The sequence below is a fragment of the Aspergillus pseudodeflectus genome (assembly GCF_044049435.1).
Source record: "Aspergillus pseudodeflectus strain CBS 756.74 chromosome Unknown BJX68scaffold_125, whole genome shotgun sequence".
Taxonomy (NCBI): domain Eukaryota; kingdom Fungi; phylum Ascomycota; class Eurotiomycetes; order Eurotiales; family Aspergillaceae; genus Aspergillus; species Aspergillus pseudodeflectus.
Window position 1 is genome coordinate 1 of NW_027263901.1, and position 21,970 is coordinate 21,970.

A 21,970-nucleotide genomic window follows, 5' to 3' on the forward strand; every position below is an offset into this window, starting at 1 on the left:
GGGGGGCGGGGAAAGAACAACGTACCGCATGAGCGACGAGAGCCTGCATTCCTCGCCGCCTTGCATCGTCGACAGCAACAACAAGCAGCTGCCGTAGAATGTCTCTCCGAGATTGTGTCTCTTGTGATCCCGCCTGCGAAATAACGGGACATAGAAGAGCAAGGGTTGAAGCAGGCAATGATCGGAGGCTAGGAGTATAACGTGCGAGAGGGCACTCGCGAGTAACGAGCGGTAGGAATGCCACAGTGCGACCTGATCCTGCCAGAGTCGCGATTAACCCCGATTGATTCAATTCCTGGAAGCTTTCATCCGAGATGAAGCTTTCTTCTCTGCGTGGATCGACCTCCTGGTTGATCAAAGACAAAATCCAGTAGTTTCTTGTCCTGATAGCAGCGGTCTCACGAGCCAGCTCCAAAAGCTCTCGCCCGCAACGGGTGCTTTGCGTTTGCTCGATGACGAGAGTTTCAGCACCTGATTGGCGTGTCCAACCTCTCTGGACACATTCTTGGTATGTTGAGTCAAGGCGTGCATTGCGAAATGAAGCGAGTCTTGGGGTGTTTGTGTTAAGGGTAAAATCCCAGCCACTCAAGCGTTTCCTGATGCGTCAGACATGTTCTCAATCCAAGGGTCGGTTGGTTGGTCCGAAGATTCACTCACAGAGATTTAAAGAATCCTAAGTCTGAAGGGGAAGTAGGGTCCATCGGAGCGGGAAGTCCTGGAGTAGTGGCTAGGACTGGGCTCCCGAACTGTATGCGGTCGATGCGATGCCTCTGGGTGAAATATTTTGCGACTGAAGTGCACAAATCGCGCCCCATAGACAAGCCCCGCCGCTCTGGAAGAACCAAAACATCTCCAAGAAATCCCCGTCGGAGATGAGGCCAGTATAGAGCAGAGGCAAAACCATAGATAACTTTGGTACTTGTGTTGCGAATGACGAACCCCTGGAAGTCGACTGGCAGTCTGGCATCAAAGGGCCGTCGCATATTCTCTGAATAACAAGAAACGAGAAGAGCATACAGATCTTCTCTAGGACTCCTTCCGTCTGGATTGTCTTGAGCCGTTTCCTTGAAGAATCTCACAAGCGCTTGCTGGTCCTTCTCTAAATCGAGTTGTTCCACCAGCCATGTCTGGTGGTGAGTTCCCTCCGCAATACTCACTTCTCGCGCCGGGGTGAGCCTTGGAAGACGCCCCGTTGGGGCAACCTCCCCGCCCAGTACGCCGGCTAGGCAGCGTAGGGCAATTATGCTACTGTCGTAGGCGCATATCTGTGTCCCAAACCAGGTCGCTTCCGTGGGGAAGTCAAAGGGAGTGCTGACTGAGGCTAGTATAAGCCGTTTGGGCCGATTGCTGTCCAGTGCTCGGAGTTTGCAAATCGCGGCGACGTGCTTTGCAAAGGCGACCTGGTACTGGTTGCGCAGGGCATCTGCGGTGAAAATAATGATCGCATCGGCGTCGGCGATGAGTCTCTCGTGCTCTTCACGGACGCCATGAGACGTGTATGATGTGTGGAGTACTTGACCGATTTTATACGCAGCCAGGGCATGGCCAAAATGTTGAAAGTGCTCTTCCCCTTTTTGTAATACTGTTTTTGCAGTTTCTCGAGGTGCCGGCAGAGGGGGACAACTTGTCATGGTGCTTGCTCCGTCAGACGTTCTATGCAGTAAAAGCGGCGAGAGAATCAGGACCGTGCTGGAATCAGACAGGACCTTTGTGAGAGGGATGTTGCCTGCGTCATCGCGAATAAGAGTCATTGACTCCTTGTACACACGTGTCGCTAACGTGCGGTGGCTTAGACGATTGGGCGCCAGCTGCTGTAGCGCCCCTGGATTCAAGGCTCGAGACCAGGAGGTGTGCGCCGCACGGAGCCTCATAACCCGCTCGGTGGCCCTTTGAATCAAGTCCCATGAGAGACCGCCGTTTTCCAGAGCGAGGGACAAGGATGCAAAAGCCTCCACTTGCAGCGGAAGCGATCGGCAAATGGTGAGGATATCGCAACCGGCACGGATTCCCATGATAGTTGCCTGACCAACGCCGACGTTGGGTGCGATGGACGTCATTTCAAGACACTCTGAGACCACCACGCCTTCAAATCCCAGCTGTTCTCTCAGAAGCTCTGTAACTATCTTCCTCGAAAAGCATGCATGAAGTAAGCGTGGACCCAGAGATGATATAGCGACGCCGCAGGCCATGACGGAGGGAACGCCCTCCTTGACAGCCTCTCGAAAGGGTACGAGGACTTTGTGCCGAAGTTGCTCCAGCGTTTCATGGATAATGGGAACTGTGGTTGAAGACTCGTCGAATTTCAGGCTACCGCCGAGAGGAAAGTGTTTGGCCAGCGAGGCGACCCCTCCGTCCCTGAGACCCCGGATGAACGCTCTGCCCATTTTGGCGACCTCTTCGGGATCATCTCCAAAGGATCGAGATCCAAAGCCTGGGACAGCACTGTCGAGGATTACGTCCAGCGCAGGTCCCAAGATCCAATTGATTCCCAGGCACGACATCTCTCGGGCAGTCATCAAGGCCACCTGATAAGCGCTGCTCGTTGATCCGGTGGCAGCGATACCCAGAGATGACGGGAACTGTGTGGTCCAGTCTGGATCGGTGACCGATTTGACAAGGCCATTTTCTTGATCCACGGCAATAAGAAGAGGATAAGGATGCCGCGACTCGTGAGCAATGATTTGCAGGTCTCGAATTAAAGTAATTGCTTGTTCGGCAGCTGCTCCGAGACCAGGTAGTACTAGCAGTCAGCGGCACTGTGACAATCCAAGGACAGCTGGCACTCGTATTGGAGAAGGGGGTCGACATACAGACAAAGTTGCGGGCGTTTAGGAGTACAGCGCCCAAACGGTAGTCTTCAATCAATGATCTGATATGAGGTGTCACAGTAGTACCCTCAAAGCCCATAAGGAACATTGATCCCAGGAGTCTGTGATGGCGCATTCGGTCAGTATCAGGAGACACGAATAGAAGCCAAGGCGGAGCACCAACTCTTTCGCTTCATCGGGTCGGGACGGCTGGCGATGATGTGGTTGGATAGACATCGTTCGCGAGGACACTAAAACACGACAAATGAGAGAGACCGCGTGGGGAGGAGATGAAACGGAAATATGTACGGAGCAGGGTCGGAGTTTCTAAGCCGAATGCGATTAGCCTATCAGTGCTGTGGAGCAAGTGAGTAGACTCTGGGGGCCCGGGGTCAGATAACTGTATCATCAATGGTCCCACTCCCAGACACGGCCACATGTGTCTTCCAAAGAAAAGGTTACCAGTCTCATTTGGATTAATGCAAACTGGTTCAAAGATCATATGTTTCAAGGTAAGCAACACAGAGACAACCAAGGCTGTAAGTTAGATATCAAATGACTCTGGACCTTGTCTGCTCTTGCCACTGTATCCCCCCTCCCCTGCACGGTCGCAACTGAGCGCAGCGACTACCCCATTCGGCAATGGCAGCTCCCTTATCCCCTGCGAACAAACAGCTTTTAATAATTCCAACTTTGAAATATATTTTCTCTAATCTATGTGTGATCCTAATGAATTTGGGGTCTGTCACGGGCCTCGCCCTGCTTATGTCCCGCTTAGGTCATCGCCACGTGACAATCCTCTGTATATAGTCGGTCCCGCTTCGCGGAACCTCCATTAGTTCTCCATGCTTCGTATTTTAGTTTAATACGACCTTGTTCATCGAGAGACGTTCCTTACAAGCTTTGAGTCTCCTACAGTATCTGGTACTTCGGGTAGCAAGTTTACCGTTGCCCTGGAACAACTACAAATGCCACAAAATAATAGACATAAGGAGTATCAGCTCCACGGTAATCAGAGCAAGGTAAAGGAGCTTTTGGCTTATCGAATTTCCAGTCATACTTGATTTCTTCGAAATATCCTATCGCAAGTCACGTGGTCTGCAATGGACTAGCATGCGTCCTGCAAGGCAAGGAAGCCTGTCGCATCTCTCTGTCAACATCATTCGCCAAGAGAAACACGTAAAATGCCACATAGCCTCACGGGGCTCCCCGTGGAGATAATCCAGATCACTGCCAGTCATCTGACAAACAGCGCCATCAAAACCCTGCGTTTGACGTGCAAAACCCTCTGTGCCACCGTCCAACTCCGGTTGGATCGCGTCTTCCTGTCCGCGAACCCCCTCAACATCGCCGTCTTTCTGGCAGTTGCCAATAGTGATACATTCCGACACGGAGTCAAGGAGATCATCTGGGACGACGCTTGCTTCGTTGAATGTCTGCATGGCGCGCCTAGTCATGTCAGGGATCCGCGGACTGGATGCCCCGCGTGGTTCGTCGATGCGTGCAAGGAAAACATTGAAGAACTGCGTTTTCGCAAGGGCCAGGACATTGACCGGCCGGATCATGTCGAGCGTGCCGAGAAAGTCGCCGCGGAGCTGCCCGCCAAGATATGCTGGCAGTACTACCAGAACTTATTCTACCAGCAGGAGGATGTTATCATTTTTAACAAAGACGCCGAGGCCCTGAGATATGGCCTGCCTCGGTTCCCAGCTCTAAGAAGGGTGACTATCACGCCAGCAGCCCATGGCTGGCTATTCGCCCCGTTGTACGAGACGCCCATGATTCGTGCGTTTCCCAAGGGGTTTAACTACCCTATCCCACGAAGCTGGCCGAACGTCCCCAGCGGGGAATGGAAGCCCGAGGCCCTGCCGTGGGAGGACGAAGAAGTTCGACAACAGTACCGCGGGTTCAGCATCGTCACGCATGCCTTGGCTGACTGTACGGATCACCAAGTCTCCGAATTTATCGTCGACGTCAATTACCTGGGCACAGGCCTCAACAGCCGCGTCTTTGAACACCCATGTGCAGAGTACGAAGACTTCGCAACTATACTCCGCCGTCCAGGCTTCAAGCGGCTAGACCTCGACCTCCTGGTCGGCCACCAGGAGCTTATCGGCTGGCCCTGTTTCAACAGCGGCCACCTCTACCGCGCGATTGCGGAAGCTCGCGCGCTCGAACATATCAGCCTACACACCAACGTTGAACCTGACTCTCGCGCGTCATTCGTACCTATGCGCACTCTGTTTCCCGTCGACGACTGGCCCGCCCTCCACCACTTTGAGCTGTCGCGTTTGATTGTTGATCAAGACGACCTTGTGGCTTTCCTGGACGCTCTCCCGGATACACTGCGCTCCGTGCATCTCAGCTTCCTCTACTTCCCCGAAAACCGCGGGACGTGGCGGGGGCTGCTGGAAGATATACGGGACAAGCTTGATTGGAGGACACGCGATCCTTCTTCCCGGCCGAGGGTCACAGTTGGTACAGCGACGCAGTACGTCCAGTTTGGGCATGCGGTGTGGGTTGACGAGGAGGTGCAGGCCTTCCTGTACGCCGACGGCCCGAACCCGTTTGTTGGCAATGAAGAGGTGGTCATATCTGACCTTGGGGTCGTCCGTGATAGTTTTGAGCCTGCGTATGAGCGGCCGAATGTGTCCGATTACGAGCTGGCGAAGCTGGGCTATCTAAAGGACCCGAAGGAGTGGGTGTTTGTATGACTCAATTGTTCCATTCGTCCTTGTTGGTTGCATCTAAGAAATCAACATCTTCCCTAATACATACTGTTGTGGTAGTAAACTATTCCCGAAGCACAACCCGCGCAACACAAATACAACTTCCAATAACCTGCATAACTAGCAATGACAAGGCGGTACGACCAGTATGTGGAGCTCAAGTCCCTCCTGTAGTAGAGGGGCGTTCTTGTCCCTTTCCTTCCAAGAATATGTCATAGGCTAATCAAGTCCAACACATACGTAAACATTCGCTTGCAGCCCCGAACAATCGCTCTTGACAGCGGGATTCCACGCATAGAAATCCGCCAGTGAGATGCCCTGTTGATTCGCCAGATCCCACCACCCGTCCCCGGACTGCACAAGGTAGAATTGTCGGCAGTTCCTAACTATGCCCGGCTGTGTTGGAGTCGGAGTGGAAATCCCTGTTGTTGTGGTTGTCATGGTCCTTGTCGTAGTAGTGGCGGTAGTAGTAGTAGCAGTAGGGTTACCGCCATGGATCCCAACACATACATAGACGTTGGCCTGGAGGCCAGAGCAATCTGTCTTGACGGCCGGATTCCAGTCGTAGAAGCTCGACAAGGGTATGGCGTTGTCCTGGGCTATATCGTAGCACCCATCGCCTGCGACTACGAAGTAGAAGTCATTGCATGCCGTGGTCATCCCGGACTGGACTGGAGAAGGAGTTGATATGCCGGACGTTGAAGTCGTGCCTGTTGTTGTGGTGCTACTAGGGGGCTGCACGCCCACGTAGATATATACATCGGCCTGGAGACCCGAGCAGTCGGACTTGACTGCCGGGTTCCAGGTGTAAAAGTCTGACAGCGGAACGTCATTCTCCAGGGCGATGTCGTAGCAGGTATCGCCAGATATTACGCGGTAAAACTCGTCACAGGTGCTGATAATGCCTGTCTGTACCGGTGACGGGGTAGAGATACCTGATGATGTTGTTGTTGTCGTGGTTGGGGTGCTTGCAGGTACTGTCACAGTGGGCCCCATCCAGTCCGGCTGTCCACCAGGCACGCCATCCGGGTACGTCGAGATACAGTAGTGGGTTCCCAGAACGAGGCCACTGCAGTCGTTGTGAACCGACGGGTTCATGGCGTAGAACTGCTCGAATGTGATCCCAAAGGTGTTCAGAATATTTATACAGGTGTCGTCCTGGTCTGCCGGTGCGTACCACAGGGTGCAGTTGGCGACTTCGCCGCTTGCACGCGGGGCCGGCGTTTCGATGGGCGTTGCCGTCGACGTCACGGTTTGTGGTGGTGGTGCGACGGCCACGCAATAAGAGGTGTTTGCGGCCAAAGTGCAGGGGTACGCGTACGGGTCGCTTGTCGACGTTATTGTTGTCCCGTCCACGGTGCTGATTACGGGCGGTCCCACGCTCGTGGAGTTGTCGCCAAGCGAGGGATTCTAGAGGACAAATTCCTTGAGCTGGTTAGCGAAGCGCGAGACAGACAAGTTCGTGGTGAAACCATACCTCGCGGCTGGCACTGACAATAGCGGCTAAATTCCAGCAGTTTGCCGCTAGATTTTCCGTGACATTCTCAAATGAGATATACCTGCGGTCCCGGTCAGCACAGTAAGCGAGCTGGGAAGGGACGCAAAGCCTTACGAATGGCAGTCTCGTCTCGTCCGATTAGCAATGGGAATGATCGTTGGCGACTGGGTCCTTGGGGGAGCCGGGTCGAGGGTGTCTGCTCAAATGGCTCTGTTGTGGTCGACCCGCCGTATCCAGGATAGGTCGTGATATAACCCACAGGCCGCACACAGTAGTAGTAGTCCCGCATGAGATTTGTGCAGTTCTCCCAGACCTGAGGGTTCAGAAACAGGCTGTATGAAGTTAAACATGTCGAGTCTTCGGCGCAGCGCTTACAAACCATCCAGTGGGATCTCGAATCGCGTGGTCACGATCCCACAATCCTCCCCAGGCTCCACAAGATAGTATTCTCCGCACTTCGAGGTCGTGTTGACAGGAGTTGGGACCGGTACCGGCCTATTGATGGTCATTGTTGAACACAGAAACATTGAGCTGTACAGGTACATACGCCACGGTTGTTACGATTGACGGAGAGTCTCTGCTGTTTGTGGGAATAGCATAGTCACCCAAGGGGTTGCTGACGCATAGTTCAAGCCCCGTGAGATCTTCAAGGTTCCTTTAGCGACAGAATGTATAAGTAAGTTTCTATGCACGATTTATGAAGACATACGAGCATTGGATGTTGATATTCGAGTTCCAGGCAAGCAATTGCGCATATGTTGCATTCTGTGACCTGACAATGTTCAGGCATGTATCCTGGGGCTTCACAGTATAGAGTGCACAGTCTGCGGCATTGGTACGCTGGTTGAGAATCGTTGCCAGGACGGAGAGGATTAGCCACTTCATTGTCGAAGGATTCTGCGCGTCGAGATTCACAAGAGGGATAGAGGTGGGAAATCCAGAGTGGTGTAGTGCTCTGAGAGGTATATCAAGGGCGAACCAATCTACTGCAGACCACGGTCCGTCGAGGAGGAGTTGAGGGAGATGGCCATGCCCAAGGACAGTGACAACATAGAATCACAGAACATACGTCGCGGTAGCCGAGCTTTCCGACGACGTCCCCATGATAGGACCCGACGTTCTCGGGTGCCTGGTGGCGAGTTTTTTCCTCAACTAACCAGCTCCTTGTATTGGTTCTGTATTTGTCTAATGATTAATAATAATGCCAAAGACAGTGGACGTAGAGAAGTGCTGAATTTATGCTTGACCCATAGAGTTGCTGTAGCATATCAGTAATTTTGCTGAGAGAAATGTAACCTGGCAAATGGGCATTCTGGGCAGTGGTCTTTTGGTGGAGTGAGCTATAATGCATGAAGCCTTCGTATGTATACATTCCAAAATCATGGTATGGAAGAACACTTATATAGGACGGGCAACATTGGGAGCCATCTGTGTAGTACTGAAACATAATTGTCCTGATGATCATTGATCGTAAGGCGGTTCAAAGAGTCGTAGATCTGGTGGGATGGCCGGTGGCAGCCCCGGTGGCAGCTCCGACGGCGGTTCCGGCGGCTCCATAGTCTTTGAGTGTGGTTTGTAATTACACATTCTACTGCTTTGCAATAGCTCCCATTTATAATGACCAGACCCGCCTGATTGCTTCTACTTAAGTGGACAACGGCGCCGTGGATGCCTTTCTAGGGCACTCTTCAAGCTCACAAATTGATACAATCTCTACTCAAACGCAGCCGTTCTTCCAATTCAGTTTGCGCACTCAGCAACATGACAGCCGACGCCAAGATCCTCCTTACCGGAGCCACAGGCTTCATCGGGGGAAGTATCCTAACTGCGCTGCTGCAATCTTCCCACTCGTCGATTCAATCCAGCCCTATAACATGCCTTCTCCGAGATGCGAATCGTGCCGCCCTCCTTACCTCTACATACGGGGAGCGCGTCAACCCTGTCGTCTACAATGGCCTTGACGACCTCGAGACCACCACCGCTGTAGCCGCACAGCATGATCTTGTTATCAACACCACCTTGGGATATCACTCCGCATCCACGAAGGCGCTCCTGCGCGGCTTGGCGCAGCGAAAAGACCAGTCACGCCGCGATGTCTGGTTTATCCACACATCCGGCACTTCTAATATCGGCGACAAGCCGATTACCCAGCCAGCGGCCTTGAAAGAGTTTGATGATCTGGTTGACGATGTGTACGCCTACGAGAAGGCGCTCGAGGCGGCAGAGCCCTACGCACAGAGGACCACTGAGCTGGGCGTCATTGACACGGGCCTCGAGCTGGGGGTCAAGACGCTGGTGATCATGAGTCCCATCATCTACGGGAACGGCACCGGCCTGTTCAACAAGGTTAGCGTTCACACCCAGTACATGAAGGCGATGCTGGAGATTGGACATGCGGTGGTAGTAGGTGACGGGTCAGGTGTATGGGATCATGTCCATATTGCGGATCTGGCTGAACTGTACCGGCTTGTTGTGCTGAATATCCTGGAGCAGGAAGGAAAGGCTCTGCCTACTGGGAAGAAGGGGATAATATTCAGTGCCAATGGGCGGCATTCATGGCTAGAGTATTCGCAGCTAGTGGCCGATGCTTGCTACGAACGAGGCCTTTTGTCGGAGAGGAAAGTTACTGGTCTTACCTTGAAGGAAGCGGCAGAAACCCTACTCCCGCGTCTTGGTTTTGCAACTAACGTTTTTGGCAAGGAACAGCTAAAATTGACTGCAGAAGGCTTCTGCTCCAACGAGAGGACGGTTGCTAATGTTGCGCGGAGTATTGGGTGGAATCCGGTCAAGGGGCGGGATGCCTGGGAACAGTCGTTTCGCGATGATGTGGATGCCATCCAGTCCTAAAGGATAAACGGTGATCCAAATTTTCTATTCCGCGGGTCGGCAAATAGTAGGCAGTCTGACCAGCAAAGTAGTTAATTGAAGCTTCGCTGCATGCCTGCTCATATAGAGCTCTCTACACCGTCTTTGTCTTATATCTATCTTGGATACTTGACCAAATATGTCAAATCAAGGGGTAAATTCCAAAATGAAAGCGGAAGCCGGCACGAAATACTATATTGAAGAAAATACGCCCGAGTATCAAAACGTGGTCCAAGTCGACTCATGGGAATGACGTCATATAGCTGTTACTTGGCCGAGGGAGGCTGCATTGATCAGCAGAGGCAATCCAACGGCTGAGAAGGCAACAAAACCGAGATAGAACAAGCGCATCAGATCCCAACTTGCGTGATACTAACCAATAACAAGTAAGGATGCCACCAAGGAATCAGTCTCCGGGGTGCGGAGCAGACTCCTCGCGTGAAGCACACTCGATTCGCCACAACGCCAAACCAGTCATTTCTGTGCCCAGCCTGCAGTCGAATATTTGGCCGAAGGTGAGAGGGTGATATGTCTTAGTGGCTGCCTTACCTACCAATCCAAGCGTAGTGACACTCTTCGGCGACATATGCGCCAGATTCATGGAGTAGACAAGCCCACTAATACTAAACATGCCTGCGCCCACTGCCGGCGGGCGAAGTCCCAATGCCAGGGTGGAGTTCCATGCAATGAGTGCCTACGTCGAGGGATTCAGTGTTCTCTGAGCAGATGAGTGGAGACTCCCTGTCACCCGGCGGGTGTCGCAGATATTCCAGCTTCGAATGCGGGCCCCCCAAAGCCGTCACCTCGCTTTCTTAATCTGTACTTTGAGAAGTTCCACCCATACTGGCTCTTTATCCATCAGGGCTCGTTTGACGAGAAAGTAGAGTCGCCCTTTCTTGTTCAAGCCATGGTTGCTATTGGACTGTGGATGAGCGACCAACCAGCTACACGGTCAGCAGCGATTGACCTTCGCAACACCTTGGCTCTAGCCATCAGTCAGCAAAGAGTGGGTGAACCTGTGGCAGATCCCGGCATACCAAGGCATCTTATTGCATATAATCTTCGCTCTCATGCGATCAGGCGCTGAGAATCTTGGTGTTAACCAGAAGCCCTCTTTCGCCCAGGCCCATACAGAACTACTTGACTCGCTTCTTAGGAGCTGCAAAAGATTAGGCATGTTTTATTATCCAAGTATACTTGCGCAGTATTCTCAGAGCGATGCTAGTCCATACATCTGGCTGGGCATTGAAGAAACCAAGTGGCTCGACTTGGCCCTATACAAAGTCTACCAACCCACTAGTAGGATTGGAAAGCGAGCCAACAACACCCACATTGATTCAAAACTGACTGCCCGGGATTTGCAGTTTCCTCCCCCGACAAATATACGCCTGTGGAAGGCAGTGAGTAAGACAGACTGGGACACTGCCGCACACAGTGGCGTCTTTAACCACCTGTTAGATAATACCATGAGCGAAGTCTGGATGTCAAAAGTTAATGAAGCCTGTGACTTTGGCTTGGAGCTGTGTCATACTCTTCAGGGCTAGTGTCAGCGTATTCAAATTCCTTCAAGTTTTATAGAAACGTCTCTCCATTATTTATGCCTCCGGATTCTCGGAACGTACCCTACTCCTATTCTTCTGGACCAGGTATATGCGAATGACCCCGATTAGCTGTAATGGATATTGAGTGATGCATGTCTAAGAAGCGGCATTGATTCACCACTGACCCGCAGAATGGCCATGCTTCCCTAGAATTAAGGCACTTGTATATAGATTACTCAGCCAATTTCGTGCCTTTTTATCCTCGCTTTGAACAACCTGTATTTTACAGTCAATGAGTGTTATGATTGAATACTGACAACAGTAATGAGTAAGGGAAGGGCTGGCGTGCTCCGTGAACCTAAGAGGCTAGAAATTGTATGGGCGATGAGTAACTTATACGGACGCCCTCTTTTCTCCAACTCTTGATTAGCGATGAAAGATGAAACCAGTCGTACATGATGAAAATTGTGTCTCAAAGCGCTAGCTTAAGTCCATATGGTAAGCAACTTCACGTTGCGTCATAGGTCGCTGGCCGCGAAATCAAGGCCAAGTCTTTTTCCAAGGGGAGGAGTCACTGGCTAGGGCTCTTGGTTGCTGTAAGCTTCCTGGACATGTACCGAACTGCCGAGCATGCCAACATTGACCGCACCCTGCCGGCTGACACATGGCAAGCAAAACGTGGCGTGGATGCGGAGCGTGCAGAGGAACACATGGTTCGGCTCTCTTTTCTGTGGATGGCGCCCAGCCTGTTTATGTTGGCTCGATTTGAACGCAAATGGAAAGCAAGAGAGCCTTTGGACTTGGTATGCGAAACGACCATCGATACAATGCTTGTCGAAGCATTTTGCGCAAGTTACGTGCTCAGCGATCGAGCACAATGCGATCACAAATTCGCAACGGGGCGCGACCGGCGATCGTATTGTTCCCACAAATCCACAATGGCGACGATGGAAGTATTGGTCAAATGAGATGCTGATGCGCTGAAACGGAATGGGGTCTTGGAGTTTGGTTACGGCCATTTCCAAGAGCTGTAGATATTGCTTGAGAAGCATGCGCAGTAGCTTTTTGTTTGTCGGAAGCGGGTTTGGCGTCGGACGCCTCGTGAGCGCCCGTCAATTGAGTTGGTAGACATTTGCTCTGAGACCGAAACGCATATTCATCATCAAGACAAGGCTTCAATTCTCAGACATCAGCGATATTCTGCCCTTTGCCAGCAACCCGTGGTGATGAATGCATCTTTGCGAATAGGCCCAGTAGCCGTGCCCGAAAACCTTCGTGCCTGCGATCTCCGAAAACCCTTTGTCAAACAGAAAGCGTTTTTTTTTGTCAGCCGAAAGAAAGGTGCTGCCAAGTTGAATCGGGCGATGCCCAATGTGTTGTCACGCCCCGTGCTTCCAAGCTGCAAGATTTACTTCTCAGCTGGGCGGAAAAAGCATCTGACAGGCTACCAGAACAAAGGGAATCGAGCACTCTGACACGCACCTGTCGGCCTAATACAACCCTAGGGCGCGAAATAGGCGCCCTGTTTCAGCCGCATGACTCATCGCTGCAAATATTGACCGTTGCCTATTTGTGGAAAGCAGGCGCCGTTTTCGTAAGCGTTGAGCAATGAGCAAGGCTCTCACTGGTTCCCTGAGCCTTGAGGCCTGGCCCGGCTGGGCCGAGGTGAATTGGGTGATCAATCATCCCACAGCCAATTCTGATGTGGGGAGGAGATTTCCAATGCTCCTGCATGGTCGATCCCGTTCGTCTCGGTACAATATCGTCCGAAGTCTGAGCCATTTTTGAGGCTGTCAGTGTCATCGATGATCAGAAAAGACTAATCTTACAAGACTGATCAGGGTGATAATAACCGGGACGTTGACGATTTAGAGGCAGGCAAATCCCCAACACGCCAAACAAGCAGGGTTGTGCAAAAAGTACCAAGTCTGCCCTGCCGTTTGGTTGGCCCACCACCATGCTGTGTGTGACACTCTCCTTTGACTTGAAAGAGTCATACCACATTGTGCATTTGGAGGCGCTGAGCCTTGATTTGGGGGACCAGTTTCTCTCTGGATTGAATACAAATCACCCTGCGGATACATTCGGTCCACGGACCAGAAAGGTGAACGCAAACGCCTGCGCGGTGAGGTGGTCAGAAGGGATTCTTTGATAAAGCGTGGCCTAAATGAAGGAGTCGAGAATATTACGGTGTTTCTTCCACAGGAGTTGAGGGCGGAAACGAGTGGTAGTAGACACCGCGGCCTGTCTTTGTGAGACGAGATTGTGGCGCTATTAAAGGCGTCGTGGGACATTGCTTGGTCCCGTTGTTCCCTGTTCCTTGAATTGGCGGGAGACCAGTTCTCGCAGACAGCGGAGCACTTGCGGCGCGGGTGCTCCCCGATTGGATGGTCAGACGGGCTGATGTCATTGTGTTCCGTGTGCCTGAAGAGACGTGTGCGAAGATTTTCTGCTTCGGTTTCCCGTACTGTTGGGCTTTGAAAGTGTCACTAGACAGGGTCGATGGTAACACGAGATTGACTTGCGGTGTCGGGTTTCGCGAAGATCCATCGAACCAGAGCCTTGGAACGATATTGAAATGCGAAGGGTGGTACACCTAATCTGTCGCCGTTGAATCCTTGCTTTCCCTGGGATATCAACCTATTGTCCGTCGATCAACGTTGATCTCCAAGCCAGACGCCATCGTCGTTGACTCTGCTTTGGAGCCGGCTAATGTTCGGAAATGCCGCTCCCTGGCCTTTTTCGTCTCGTTTGTATCCTTGGTTGACCTATAATTGCCTGTTGCTGGTTTCACTCGTGGGGTTTCTGATCATGGGGTATTTGGAGGTCTCTTGGTGGTGTTGTTTGCTGTAAAGTGGGGTGACCAACGAAGATCACCAGGCGTGTCATCCTTTGATTTTGGGGGCTTTCTGCCCTTGAAGGAATCCACTCCACGAAATCGGATGGAGAAATTCAAATAACAAGTCGCGAAACGAGGGTGACACGGTGATGGACTCGATGAAGAGGAAAAAGCAAAGAGAGGAGTGACCCAACGCGGCGGGAAAGCAGCGGTAAGCCATCCCCCACTCTTTCTCCATCGATCCATCGATCCATCATCCCACCTTCGATCTTCTTTTCTCCACCTGCAACCCATGAATCAGGCTTCCCACTTGCCAATCGCACCCGTCATATTTCCCAAGCCTAACTTGGTCATCGCTGCCCAATTTTGCCTATACCTCCCAGAGCCGGGCGGTGCGCTATCGCACTCCGGACGGCCGCGGTCAAAGTCGGAGAGTTAAGAAAGCCAATGACACTCATACCTTTTATCCCGGCAGGCTGTCACAGGGCTCTGAAGCAACCGAACTGGAACTACGTGTTCCCCGTCACAGCATCAGGCTTCCTGCCTGCGCCGCCGAAAGCCTGTCCCAGCTCCCCCCTCAACCAATCGTGTGGCTCAGCAACGAAGGAAATGTTTCGAATGTGAAATTATGCCTCCGGCACATCTTGCAACGGGAGGCGTTTTCCATTGGAGCCTTGGACGGGTACGCCCTCCTCACTACCACGCGTGTGGTTGGAACTGACCAGAAGGGACTCCTCCGCGGTACAGGCCATTGGAGAGGCATCCGCTCAATTTGGTTTTTTTTTTTTTCTCTCTTTCTTATTTTTTAACGCTTTATTGCATGGCTCCTACTGATCCTTCTGCATCCCCTTGGATGATGGCTGTGTCTTGATATACAAAGCAGGTACGCGCCCTCCTTCTGGGACTTCTCATCGCAAAATTCTTTCCACTCTCTCTAGGCTCGCATCGCTTGCTTCTTCACTCAGCCCTCCTCTGCTCTTGCCTCTTGCACAACTTGACACCAAAACTGTCACTTGATATACCTTCTCCTCCTACCTATATAGTCGAGAACGTCGATTACAACTTCAGACACCATGGATAAGAGCCACAACGGAGCAAAGGCGGCCGGCAAGACCGAGACACGCGGCCTCGCACATTATCAAGCCGAATGGGAGTCGATTCACAATAACATGGTTCGACAAATCAAAGAAATCAAGGGTAAGGTCTTCCACGTCCCAGTCTTGGATCATAGCATGCTGACAGTTGGTGGTATAGAGAAAGAAGCGCTAGAGGCGGAGCTCGCAAAGCAGCCACTCCACCAACCTCGGAAATAACCTATGCGACTATGGAACACACGTTGCGGAGTATACTGGTGCATTTTTTTGGAAGTCTGGATTCGGACCACTTGAGCGTTGACTCGTTTATGATATCCCTCATTCGTTTTTACAAGACTGCGCTTTTCTTTCTTTCGGGGTTATAGAATGAAACTGTTCCCTTCCTTTTTTTTTTTTTAGCATGGGTATAAGGTCAACATGAAATATTTGATAGCAGCCTCAGGCTCTTGCTGTTGTTACGAGTAAGTTCGCTGCAGATAAACGACCTGTTCTCCTCGGCACACTCCACCTCAGACTTTATCGGACGTATCGCATCTTCCAAGTCAAGGGTAGATGCATACCAATTTCGAGGTACTCGGCGCTAGCTCTACCAAGTATTGGAGACACTGCGCCTGTACTCCGCTCTCTGTCTGCCGTTGTGAGGTCATATTTTCACTAATTCCAGCATAATAGAGGCCATCATTTCCGACGAACTCGAGCTCCACTCAACTCACCGAAGTCAGCACGCAATATTCCTGCGCGCTTTGCATGAATCAAAGAACTTTATTCAAGGTTGACAGCTTGATGATTCAACGGTTTGTCACCTGCTGGTACTAAGAGAATCCATTTCGGACTCATGTTGAGAGGCTCCGATTCCTAACATGGCACGACACATCTTATCTTTTTCGCTCCTGAATGAGATGAGCCTCCCATCTCTTCATATCATCACGAGAAACAGGCTGATAGATTACCAACAAATTCAAGACTCATGCCACTCGCCGCCTGACACAATCCTCCGATCCCAACCACCTCCCCCACCGAGCCCGCACAACACCCCATCGCCGTGAGGCAGCGAAAAAAAAAAAAAAAAGGAAACATTGAGCCGAAAAAGCAACCATTAAGCCCCACTTTGACAGGCCACTACAATAGGCCCGTGCGTCCTAGAAAGGCAAAGAAGTGGTCGCCAGCTTTCGCACAAGAGGAACCGGTCCACGTGGAAGCTGGGGGATCCTTGCTAGTGAGACTTCACTATTTACAGACCACTGCAATCTTGGAGCTACCGATTACTCATTCTGGTAATCTCGATGAGAGGGGCTTAACTCTATCGTCCTATACGTCGAGAGAAGCTATGAGGACCCACGAGGCGTTTCGCATTCCACGCCTCCAGGGAGCCGCTGACGCAGGTGGGAGTTCACGATCATTCAGGGATGGCGGTGACACGACCCTTATTAGTTGCAGCGATCCGATGCATCGCGCATCTTCGATCAACCATGAGAGAATACGCTCGTTTGACTATCGAGCATCCTTTGGCGGAGGGCAATCTATACAGCTCGGTATAAAAAGTCATCCCTTATAATGTTATATTAATTTGAAGCCCCCCGATTGGTCTGGATACCACTGAAGCTGAGGAAAGAGATCAGTAACCGTGACTCGCAAGCTGTAGATTGTGACTGCACGGCTAGACCTCGCTGGTCATTGATTGGAGAATCGTGATCGGACACCGCTTGCTAACCGATGCTTTTTGATCTAGTTTGCAGCGAAGCGACGTCGGAATCTGCATGCATGATAAACTTGATCACAATCAGAGTAACAACTGTATCTGCCTTGGAGGCTCGCAAAGCAACTCGCCGCTACGATGGACACAGCTCCAGCGTGTCAAAGCCTCGTGGTCTTCCGAGAAAGATGTACCAGCTAAGCTGAATCTGTCGCCTAAGTCCGGTCATTTCTTCTCGGCCCCGCTTCTCGATAATACAAGGCAGAACAATCGTCTGACACATTTAAGACATGACAACTCTTTGCTTTGCTAAACGACTAGCCTGGTGTACTCATCATATCTGGCTGGGAGGTATTGTCTTGTTTGGATGCCAATCCGACGAAGTAACTCGCTGTTGCAATTTCAAACTCTCTGGCACAGAGCACACCGTTGACAGCCTCCTCTGGGTCTTATACTCCATTCAGCACCGCTTCAACGCTACTGAATGCCCCTAGGAGCAATCTTCAACCTTTCGGTACGATCAGTTGATCAGTTGCCCGCACGGCCGCTTGCCTGTCATCCTTACTAGCTGCTACACTGCTTTCCCTTGTCATTTTCTTTGATTATTTTAGCCGACAGCAACATCGCGGACTCGCCATATATTCGAAGCTCATTGATCTGTTCTGTCAACTTGGGCGTTGCTTTGGGTATGCAGAAAGATCCCGGGGAAAGCCGCATGGGCGTTGAAGTGTCATCAGCCGATTTTATCAGTAGCGCCCGGGTGGCCAATTGCGTAACTGGGATCAAGCTACGCAATTACGGTCGGAGCCAGATTGATTTATCTACCGGTTTTTACGAAAGGAACCCCATTGAAGGAGCAGCAAGCAGCAAGCTGCGATTGACTCGAGTTCTGTGGAAACCCATTTCTCCGCTCCTGATAGTGCAAGAAGTGTGCAGATGGAAGTCAAAGAGGTAGCGTTTCCCGGACAATCTTGTGCTAACATGTTTTATGTAGTGCCTCTACCCTCCAACCACGGTACAAACCTGAACCTCGGAATACCATAGATGATAATCCTTGCCTCGGATTACACAGCTCACGGTCGTCTTCGGAGCACGCAATACCCTCCTACGCTCTGCTGGAAGGGCCCACGGGAAGGACCGAACCCAACATCGATCTGAAGTGTTGTCGTGAAGTATGACTGAGATAAGGAGTGGTTATGGAGCGTGAAAACACACTAGGAAAGCCACGGACTACTCCGTACAATCAAAAAAGAACCGTAGCTTTTGCCTTATTGAACAGGCCGTGGACACTAGTACCCCTCAAGCTCATAGCTAGCATAGATGAACGGCCCAGCACCCTTGTAATCATTCTGCGCGAGCGGAACGGAGATGTAATACTATGGGACTTCTTAGCATACCATCTTTGAGAAGAAGACCAAAAAAGCAGACTTACCTCAAACGTCCCATTACTCCCCAAACTCCCCACCTGCACCGTCCCCTCCCAATTCAACGTACCGTTGGCATTCGTCGAAATAAACTCCCTCTTCAATGTCTCATACCCCCTCCGGGCAACCTTTCCATACTCCTTCTCCTTCAGAAACCCCTTTCGAATCCCCCGCAGCAGTCCGTACGTGAACATCGCCGACCCGCTGCTCTCAATGTAGTTCCGGGGATCGCTCGGGTACGGGGGATCCATGATGAGCCACCAGCCTCCTGAGGAAGGGTCTTGCGACTTTTTGACTGCAGCCGCCAGGGATTGGAAGCGCTTGACGTTGCGGGCGTAGCCTGGATGAGATTTGGGGAAGTAGTCGAGCATTTCGATGAGCGACATGAAGTACCAGCCCACTGCGCGGTCCCAAATGTGAGGGGCAGCGCCGGTGACAGGGTCTATTTTATCGTCAGTCGACTGGATCAGGGTGGAAGGATAGATGAAGGGTGGTTTTGGAGAGACATCGAAAAAGAAACAGGAAAAGGAGAGGGGAAAGAGACGCACCAGCCCAGACAGCAACCCCACTCGCATCATACCCATGGAACAACAGCCCCGTCTCGGGATCACGCGTGTGCTCCTCAATCAAATCATACTGGAGGATGATATCGTCCCACGCGGTGGTATTCGCAGGCTGGAACCAAGCCGTGTACTGGGTATAGAAGTTGCTCGCCATATAGATCCCATCCAACCACATCTGGTCGGGGTATGTGGGCCGCCGATGCCAGAACCCACCGTCTGGGTTCCTGGGCGTGTAGTCGAGCTGGTGGCGCAGGTTGTCTGCGGCGATCTTGTACTTGGTCTCGCCGGTCACGGACCATAGCCAGAGGAAGTTGAGGCCGATGCGGATGTCGTCGAGGGACAGGGTGGTGGTTATGGGGACGACGAAAGAGCCGTCGTCGTTGAGGATCCCGTCAATTTGTGTCTTGATGTAATTGAAGTAGACTGGGTTCGACGTTTTGTTGTAGGCGAGTTCGACGCCCGTGTAGAGGACTGCATAGGCGTAGTTTCGGGAAAATGTTACGCCTTTGCTGAGGAATGACTCGGAGAGATGCTCGGTATAGTTGGCTTTGGACGGGGCTGCTGCTGCGGTAGCTGTAGAAACTGCCGACGCTGCGAGGAGGGCAGCCTTTGCGAAGAATGAGACGCCCATTGTGCCTGAATCTGGTTGCTGGCTTCGGTCGAGATTAAGGCTGCACTAAGAGGCGAGACAGGCTGGGCAAGCTGGGCTTTTATCTCCATTATTAGGCTATATTCTCCGGATATTTGCTTGTTTCGTGTTTGATGAAGGATGGACGGGCGATCGACAAAGCATGCGCGTATCGTGCAACATTGTACTATAGACGGAGAAATTATGGCCACTCCTTCCCCGCGTCGGAAGAATTACGCCCGAATATAGCTTCGGTGTGGCTTGGCAAACTTAGCATCTTCACGAAATGGAGACTGTGGGGAATCTAGTCAATCACGGTAATGGTGGATAAATGCAAATGCCGATTACCCTGTAAACTTTAGCTTAGAGGGCTAGGAGTCTCCTGGTTAAGTCCCGGTGGGAAACCTGCAAGTAAGCCTGCGGCAAGTCATTCATAAATCATAATATATAGTTATCGTATCACACAAGTTAATGACGAAGGCTGACTTTAGTCCCGTTGTGGGAGGACAGAGTCAGCGTCAGTTTCTCCTCCCATGGGCCAGGGTCGCGGCTCTCCAGAACAGAGTATCTCTGGGCAATGCGTGTCGTAACATAAGATGCTTCAGTCAGTGCATATTGCTGGCCCACACAAATGCGAGGTCCCCCATTGAAAGGAAGATATTCCCATCCAGGACGAAGATTCTCCCACCGTTCAGGCCGGAAGTCGTCAGCATCGGCGCCGTAAAAGTCCTTGCGACGATGCATCGCCCATGTACTGTATCCCACGGCAGTACCCTTGGGTACAAAAACCGGCGACCGACCATCTGGACCGCCACCGACGGGGATGACGGTGTCCTTTATGGCGGTTCGTGAATTGAGCGGGACAACTGGGAAGAGACGGAGAGCTGTCGAGGTTCGTTAATGCTGATGAATTGGAAAAGCCGATGGCAAGAGGCGAACTTACTTTCGTTGATACACCATTTAAGATACTTCAGATTTCGCAGTTCCTCGTACGTTGGGGCCCGGCCGTCCAACGTCGCAATCTCTTCTTGCAATCTGGCCCAGATCCTTGGATTCTTTGCTAGCATGAAAAACATGTTGCTCAGAAGGGAGGCGGTCGTATCACGGCCTGCCAGCAGAACATTCATGAGCTCGTCCCGGATTCGAGTTCGGTCACTGGTTTGCTGCGCCAGGCCGTTCAGGAACAGATACCTTCGGCTCTCTTCCTCGTCGGCGCCTTTCTCCTCGTCGTGTTTCTCTCGTACTCTCATGGCCTTGTCGACGAACTGCTCAACCATCTTGTGGCAAATCTGGTTGGCCTCCTTCGCTTTCTGATCACGATTCAGAAACATTAGTGGGCCAAAGCGAGAGTTTGTGACGATGTTCTCCAGCGAGTAGTTGAAAGCCTCCGAGAAGTCAGGCTCAGTATCTACCACTTGGGACAGGCGCTTCTTAAGACTGTGAACGTTGTGGCCGAAGAGAAACTCGGTAGCAGAGTCGATGGTAAAGCCGAAGAATAATTCCTGGAGATCAACAGTACTGCCGTCCGTGGGAATGAGGGCGAACAGGTCCGCCATTAATTCCTCAAAGATATCAAGATGAGCGACCTGTTCCTTGATAAAGTTGGGCCGGATCATGTGGCGCGAGCGAGCCCAGTCCTCTCCGTCCGATGTAAAGATACCGTGACCCAGAAGCGAGCCAAAGACTTGGAGCCTGTCTCCCATGCTGTAGTCGTTGAATTTGAGAGACAGAATAGTCTTGACGTTCTCGGGCTCCCGTGTTAGAATGATTGGATCCGTGATCCGCTGTGCCCTGAATGTATTGCCATATTCTTCATAGCGTCGGACATTGGTTTCTAGGATCTTCCGCTCCTTGGCTGTCTTGAGGTTGAGCCAAAGTCTGTCGAGCGCGAAGAAGGGATCATATTTCGGAAGAGCGGGGATCGGTCCGCATCCATGTTGTTTAGCAAGCCGGTACCGACGCCATTTCTGATGAATGGAATTGAGAAAGTAGAACAGGAGGAAGACAGCTCCCGTGTATAACGCGATGGAACCGCGGACGGTCTCGGGAGGGTTGAAAAGGTCAAGAAGAGCCATGGCGGTACAGGGTTAAACTCGAGGACATGACGAGCCCAGCTGGAGGGTAAGCAGTCTTTATCAGTCGAGAGCCAAGGACTGGAAAGGGGTGACAGCCTTCAGGTGTGGGGGAGGCTGACGTGCCTCAAGCGCGATATGAACTTCTGCGAAGGTTTTGGCGCGTTGAGCTGCTCTGACTGATGACCAGTGGGTACTGTATTAGCATATCCACACA

At 51.8% G+C, this 21,970-nt stretch overlaps 10 protein-coding genes across 10 annotated transcripts; 4 read left to right on the plus strand and 6 right to left on the minus strand.

Annotated features, from left to right (window-relative positions):
• Positions 1 to 21: 21 nt before the first annotated feature.
• On the minus strand, positions 22 to 3,079 carry BJX68DRAFT_251077 (glycoside hydrolase family 3 protein). Its single transcript, XM_071042344.1, has 3 exons — positions 2,992 to 3,079; positions 2,811 to 2,929; positions 22 to 2,719 (listed from the first exon to the last, which is right to left on the minus strand). The coding sequence occupies exons 1-3, from the start codon at positions 3,042 to 3,044 to the stop codon at positions 654 to 656; spliced, it is 2,238 nt and encodes a 745-aa protein (XP_070891934.1). The 5' UTR covers positions 3,045 to 3,079; the 3' UTR covers positions 22 to 653.
• A 1,230-nt stretch (positions 3,080 to 4,309) lies between these two features.
• On the plus strand, positions 4,310 to 5,575 carry BJX68DRAFT_251079 (uncharacterized protein). The gene has a single exon (XM_071042345.1). The coding sequence runs from the start codon at positions 4,586 to 4,588 to the stop codon at positions 5,519 to 5,521; it is 936 nt and encodes a 311-aa protein (XP_070891935.1). The 5' UTR covers positions 4,310 to 4,585; the 3' UTR covers positions 5,522 to 5,575.
• A 72-nt stretch (positions 5,576 to 5,647) lies between these two features.
• BJX68DRAFT_274704 (uncharacterized protein) lies at positions 5,648 to 6,634 on the minus strand (the record flags this gene model as incomplete). Its single annotated transcript, XM_071047706.1, has 2 exons — positions 5,648 to 6,471; positions 6,550 to 6,634. The coding sequence occupies 2 exons, from the start codon at positions 6,632 to 6,634 to the stop codon at positions 5,756 to 5,758; spliced, it is 801 nt and encodes a 266-aa protein (XP_070891936.1). The 3' UTR covers positions 5,648 to 5,755.
• Positions 6,635 to 6,840: 206 nt separating this feature from the next.
• On the minus strand, positions 6,841 to 7,382 carry BJX68DRAFT_251081 (uncharacterized protein). Its single transcript, XM_071042346.1, has 3 exons — positions 7,149 to 7,382; positions 7,014 to 7,095; positions 6,841 to 6,961 (listed from the first exon to the last, which is right to left on the minus strand). Exons 1-2 carry the CDS (start codon positions 7,321 to 7,323, stop codon positions 7,061 to 7,063), a joined length of 210 nt encoding a protein of 69 aa, XP_070891937.1. The 5' UTR covers positions 7,324 to 7,382; the 3' UTR covers positions 6,841 to 6,961; positions 7,014 to 7,060.
• Positions 7,383 to 8,698: 1,316 nt separating this feature from the next.
• Positions 8,699 to 9,992, plus strand: BJX68DRAFT_274708 (uncharacterized protein). The gene has a single exon (XM_071047707.1). It carries the CDS (start codon positions 8,796 to 8,798, stop codon positions 9,879 to 9,881), a length of 1,086 nt encoding a protein of 361 aa, XP_070891938.1. The 5' UTR covers positions 8,699 to 8,795; the 3' UTR covers positions 9,882 to 9,992.
• A 299-nt stretch (positions 9,993 to 10,291) lies between these two features.
• BJX68DRAFT_274711 (Zn(II)2Cys6 transcription factor) lies at positions 10,292 to 11,731 on the plus strand (the record flags this gene model as incomplete). Its single annotated transcript, XM_071047708.1, has 4 exons — positions 10,292 to 10,414; positions 10,495 to 10,612; positions 10,664 to 10,909; positions 10,941 to 11,731. The coding sequence occupies 4 exons, from the start codon at positions 10,292 to 10,294 to the stop codon at positions 11,441 to 11,443; spliced, it is 990 nt and encodes a 329-aa protein (XP_070891939.1). The 3' UTR covers positions 11,444 to 11,731.
• A 98-nt stretch (positions 11,732 to 11,829) lies between these two features.
• On the minus strand, positions 11,830 to 12,952 carry BJX68DRAFT_42877 (uncharacterized protein). The gene is made up of 2 exons (XM_071049149.1): positions 12,923 to 12,952; positions 11,830 to 12,737 (listed from the first exon to the last, which is right to left on the minus strand). The coding sequence occupies exon 2, from the start codon at positions 12,490 to 12,492 to the stop codon at positions 12,019 to 12,021; it is 474 nt and encodes a 157-aa protein (XP_070891940.1). The 5' UTR covers positions 12,493 to 12,737; positions 12,923 to 12,952; the 3' UTR covers positions 11,830 to 12,018.
• Positions 12,953 to 15,352: 2,400 nt separating this feature from the next.
• BJX68DRAFT_273631 (uncharacterized protein) lies at positions 15,353 to 15,592 on the plus strand (the record flags this gene model as incomplete). Its single annotated transcript, XM_071047507.1, has 2 exons — positions 15,353 to 15,476; positions 15,534 to 15,592. The coding sequence occupies 2 exons, from the start codon at positions 15,353 to 15,355 to the stop codon at positions 15,590 to 15,592; spliced, it is 183 nt and encodes a 60-aa protein (XP_070891941.1).
• Positions 15,593 to 18,355: 2,763 nt separating this feature from the next.
• Positions 18,356 to 19,684, minus strand: BJX68DRAFT_273632 (glycoside hydrolase family 88/105 protein; the record flags this gene model as incomplete). Its single annotated transcript, XM_071047508.1, has 3 exons — positions 18,356 to 18,442; positions 18,499 to 18,932; positions 19,039 to 19,684. 3 exons carry the CDS (start codon positions 19,682 to 19,684, stop codon positions 18,356 to 18,358), a joined length of 1,167 nt encoding a protein of 388 aa, XP_070891942.1.
• A 232-nt stretch (positions 19,685 to 19,916) lies between these two features.
• Positions 19,917 to 21,786, minus strand: BJX68DRAFT_42900 (cytochrome P450). The gene is made up of 2 exons (XM_071049150.1): positions 20,625 to 21,786; positions 19,917 to 20,565 (listed from the first exon to the last, which is right to left on the minus strand). Exons 1-2 carry the CDS (start codon positions 21,754 to 21,756, stop codon positions 20,150 to 20,152), a joined length of 1,548 nt encoding a protein of 515 aa, XP_070891943.1. The 5' UTR covers positions 21,757 to 21,786; the 3' UTR covers positions 19,917 to 20,149.
• Positions 21,787 to 21,970: the final 184 nt, after the last annotated feature.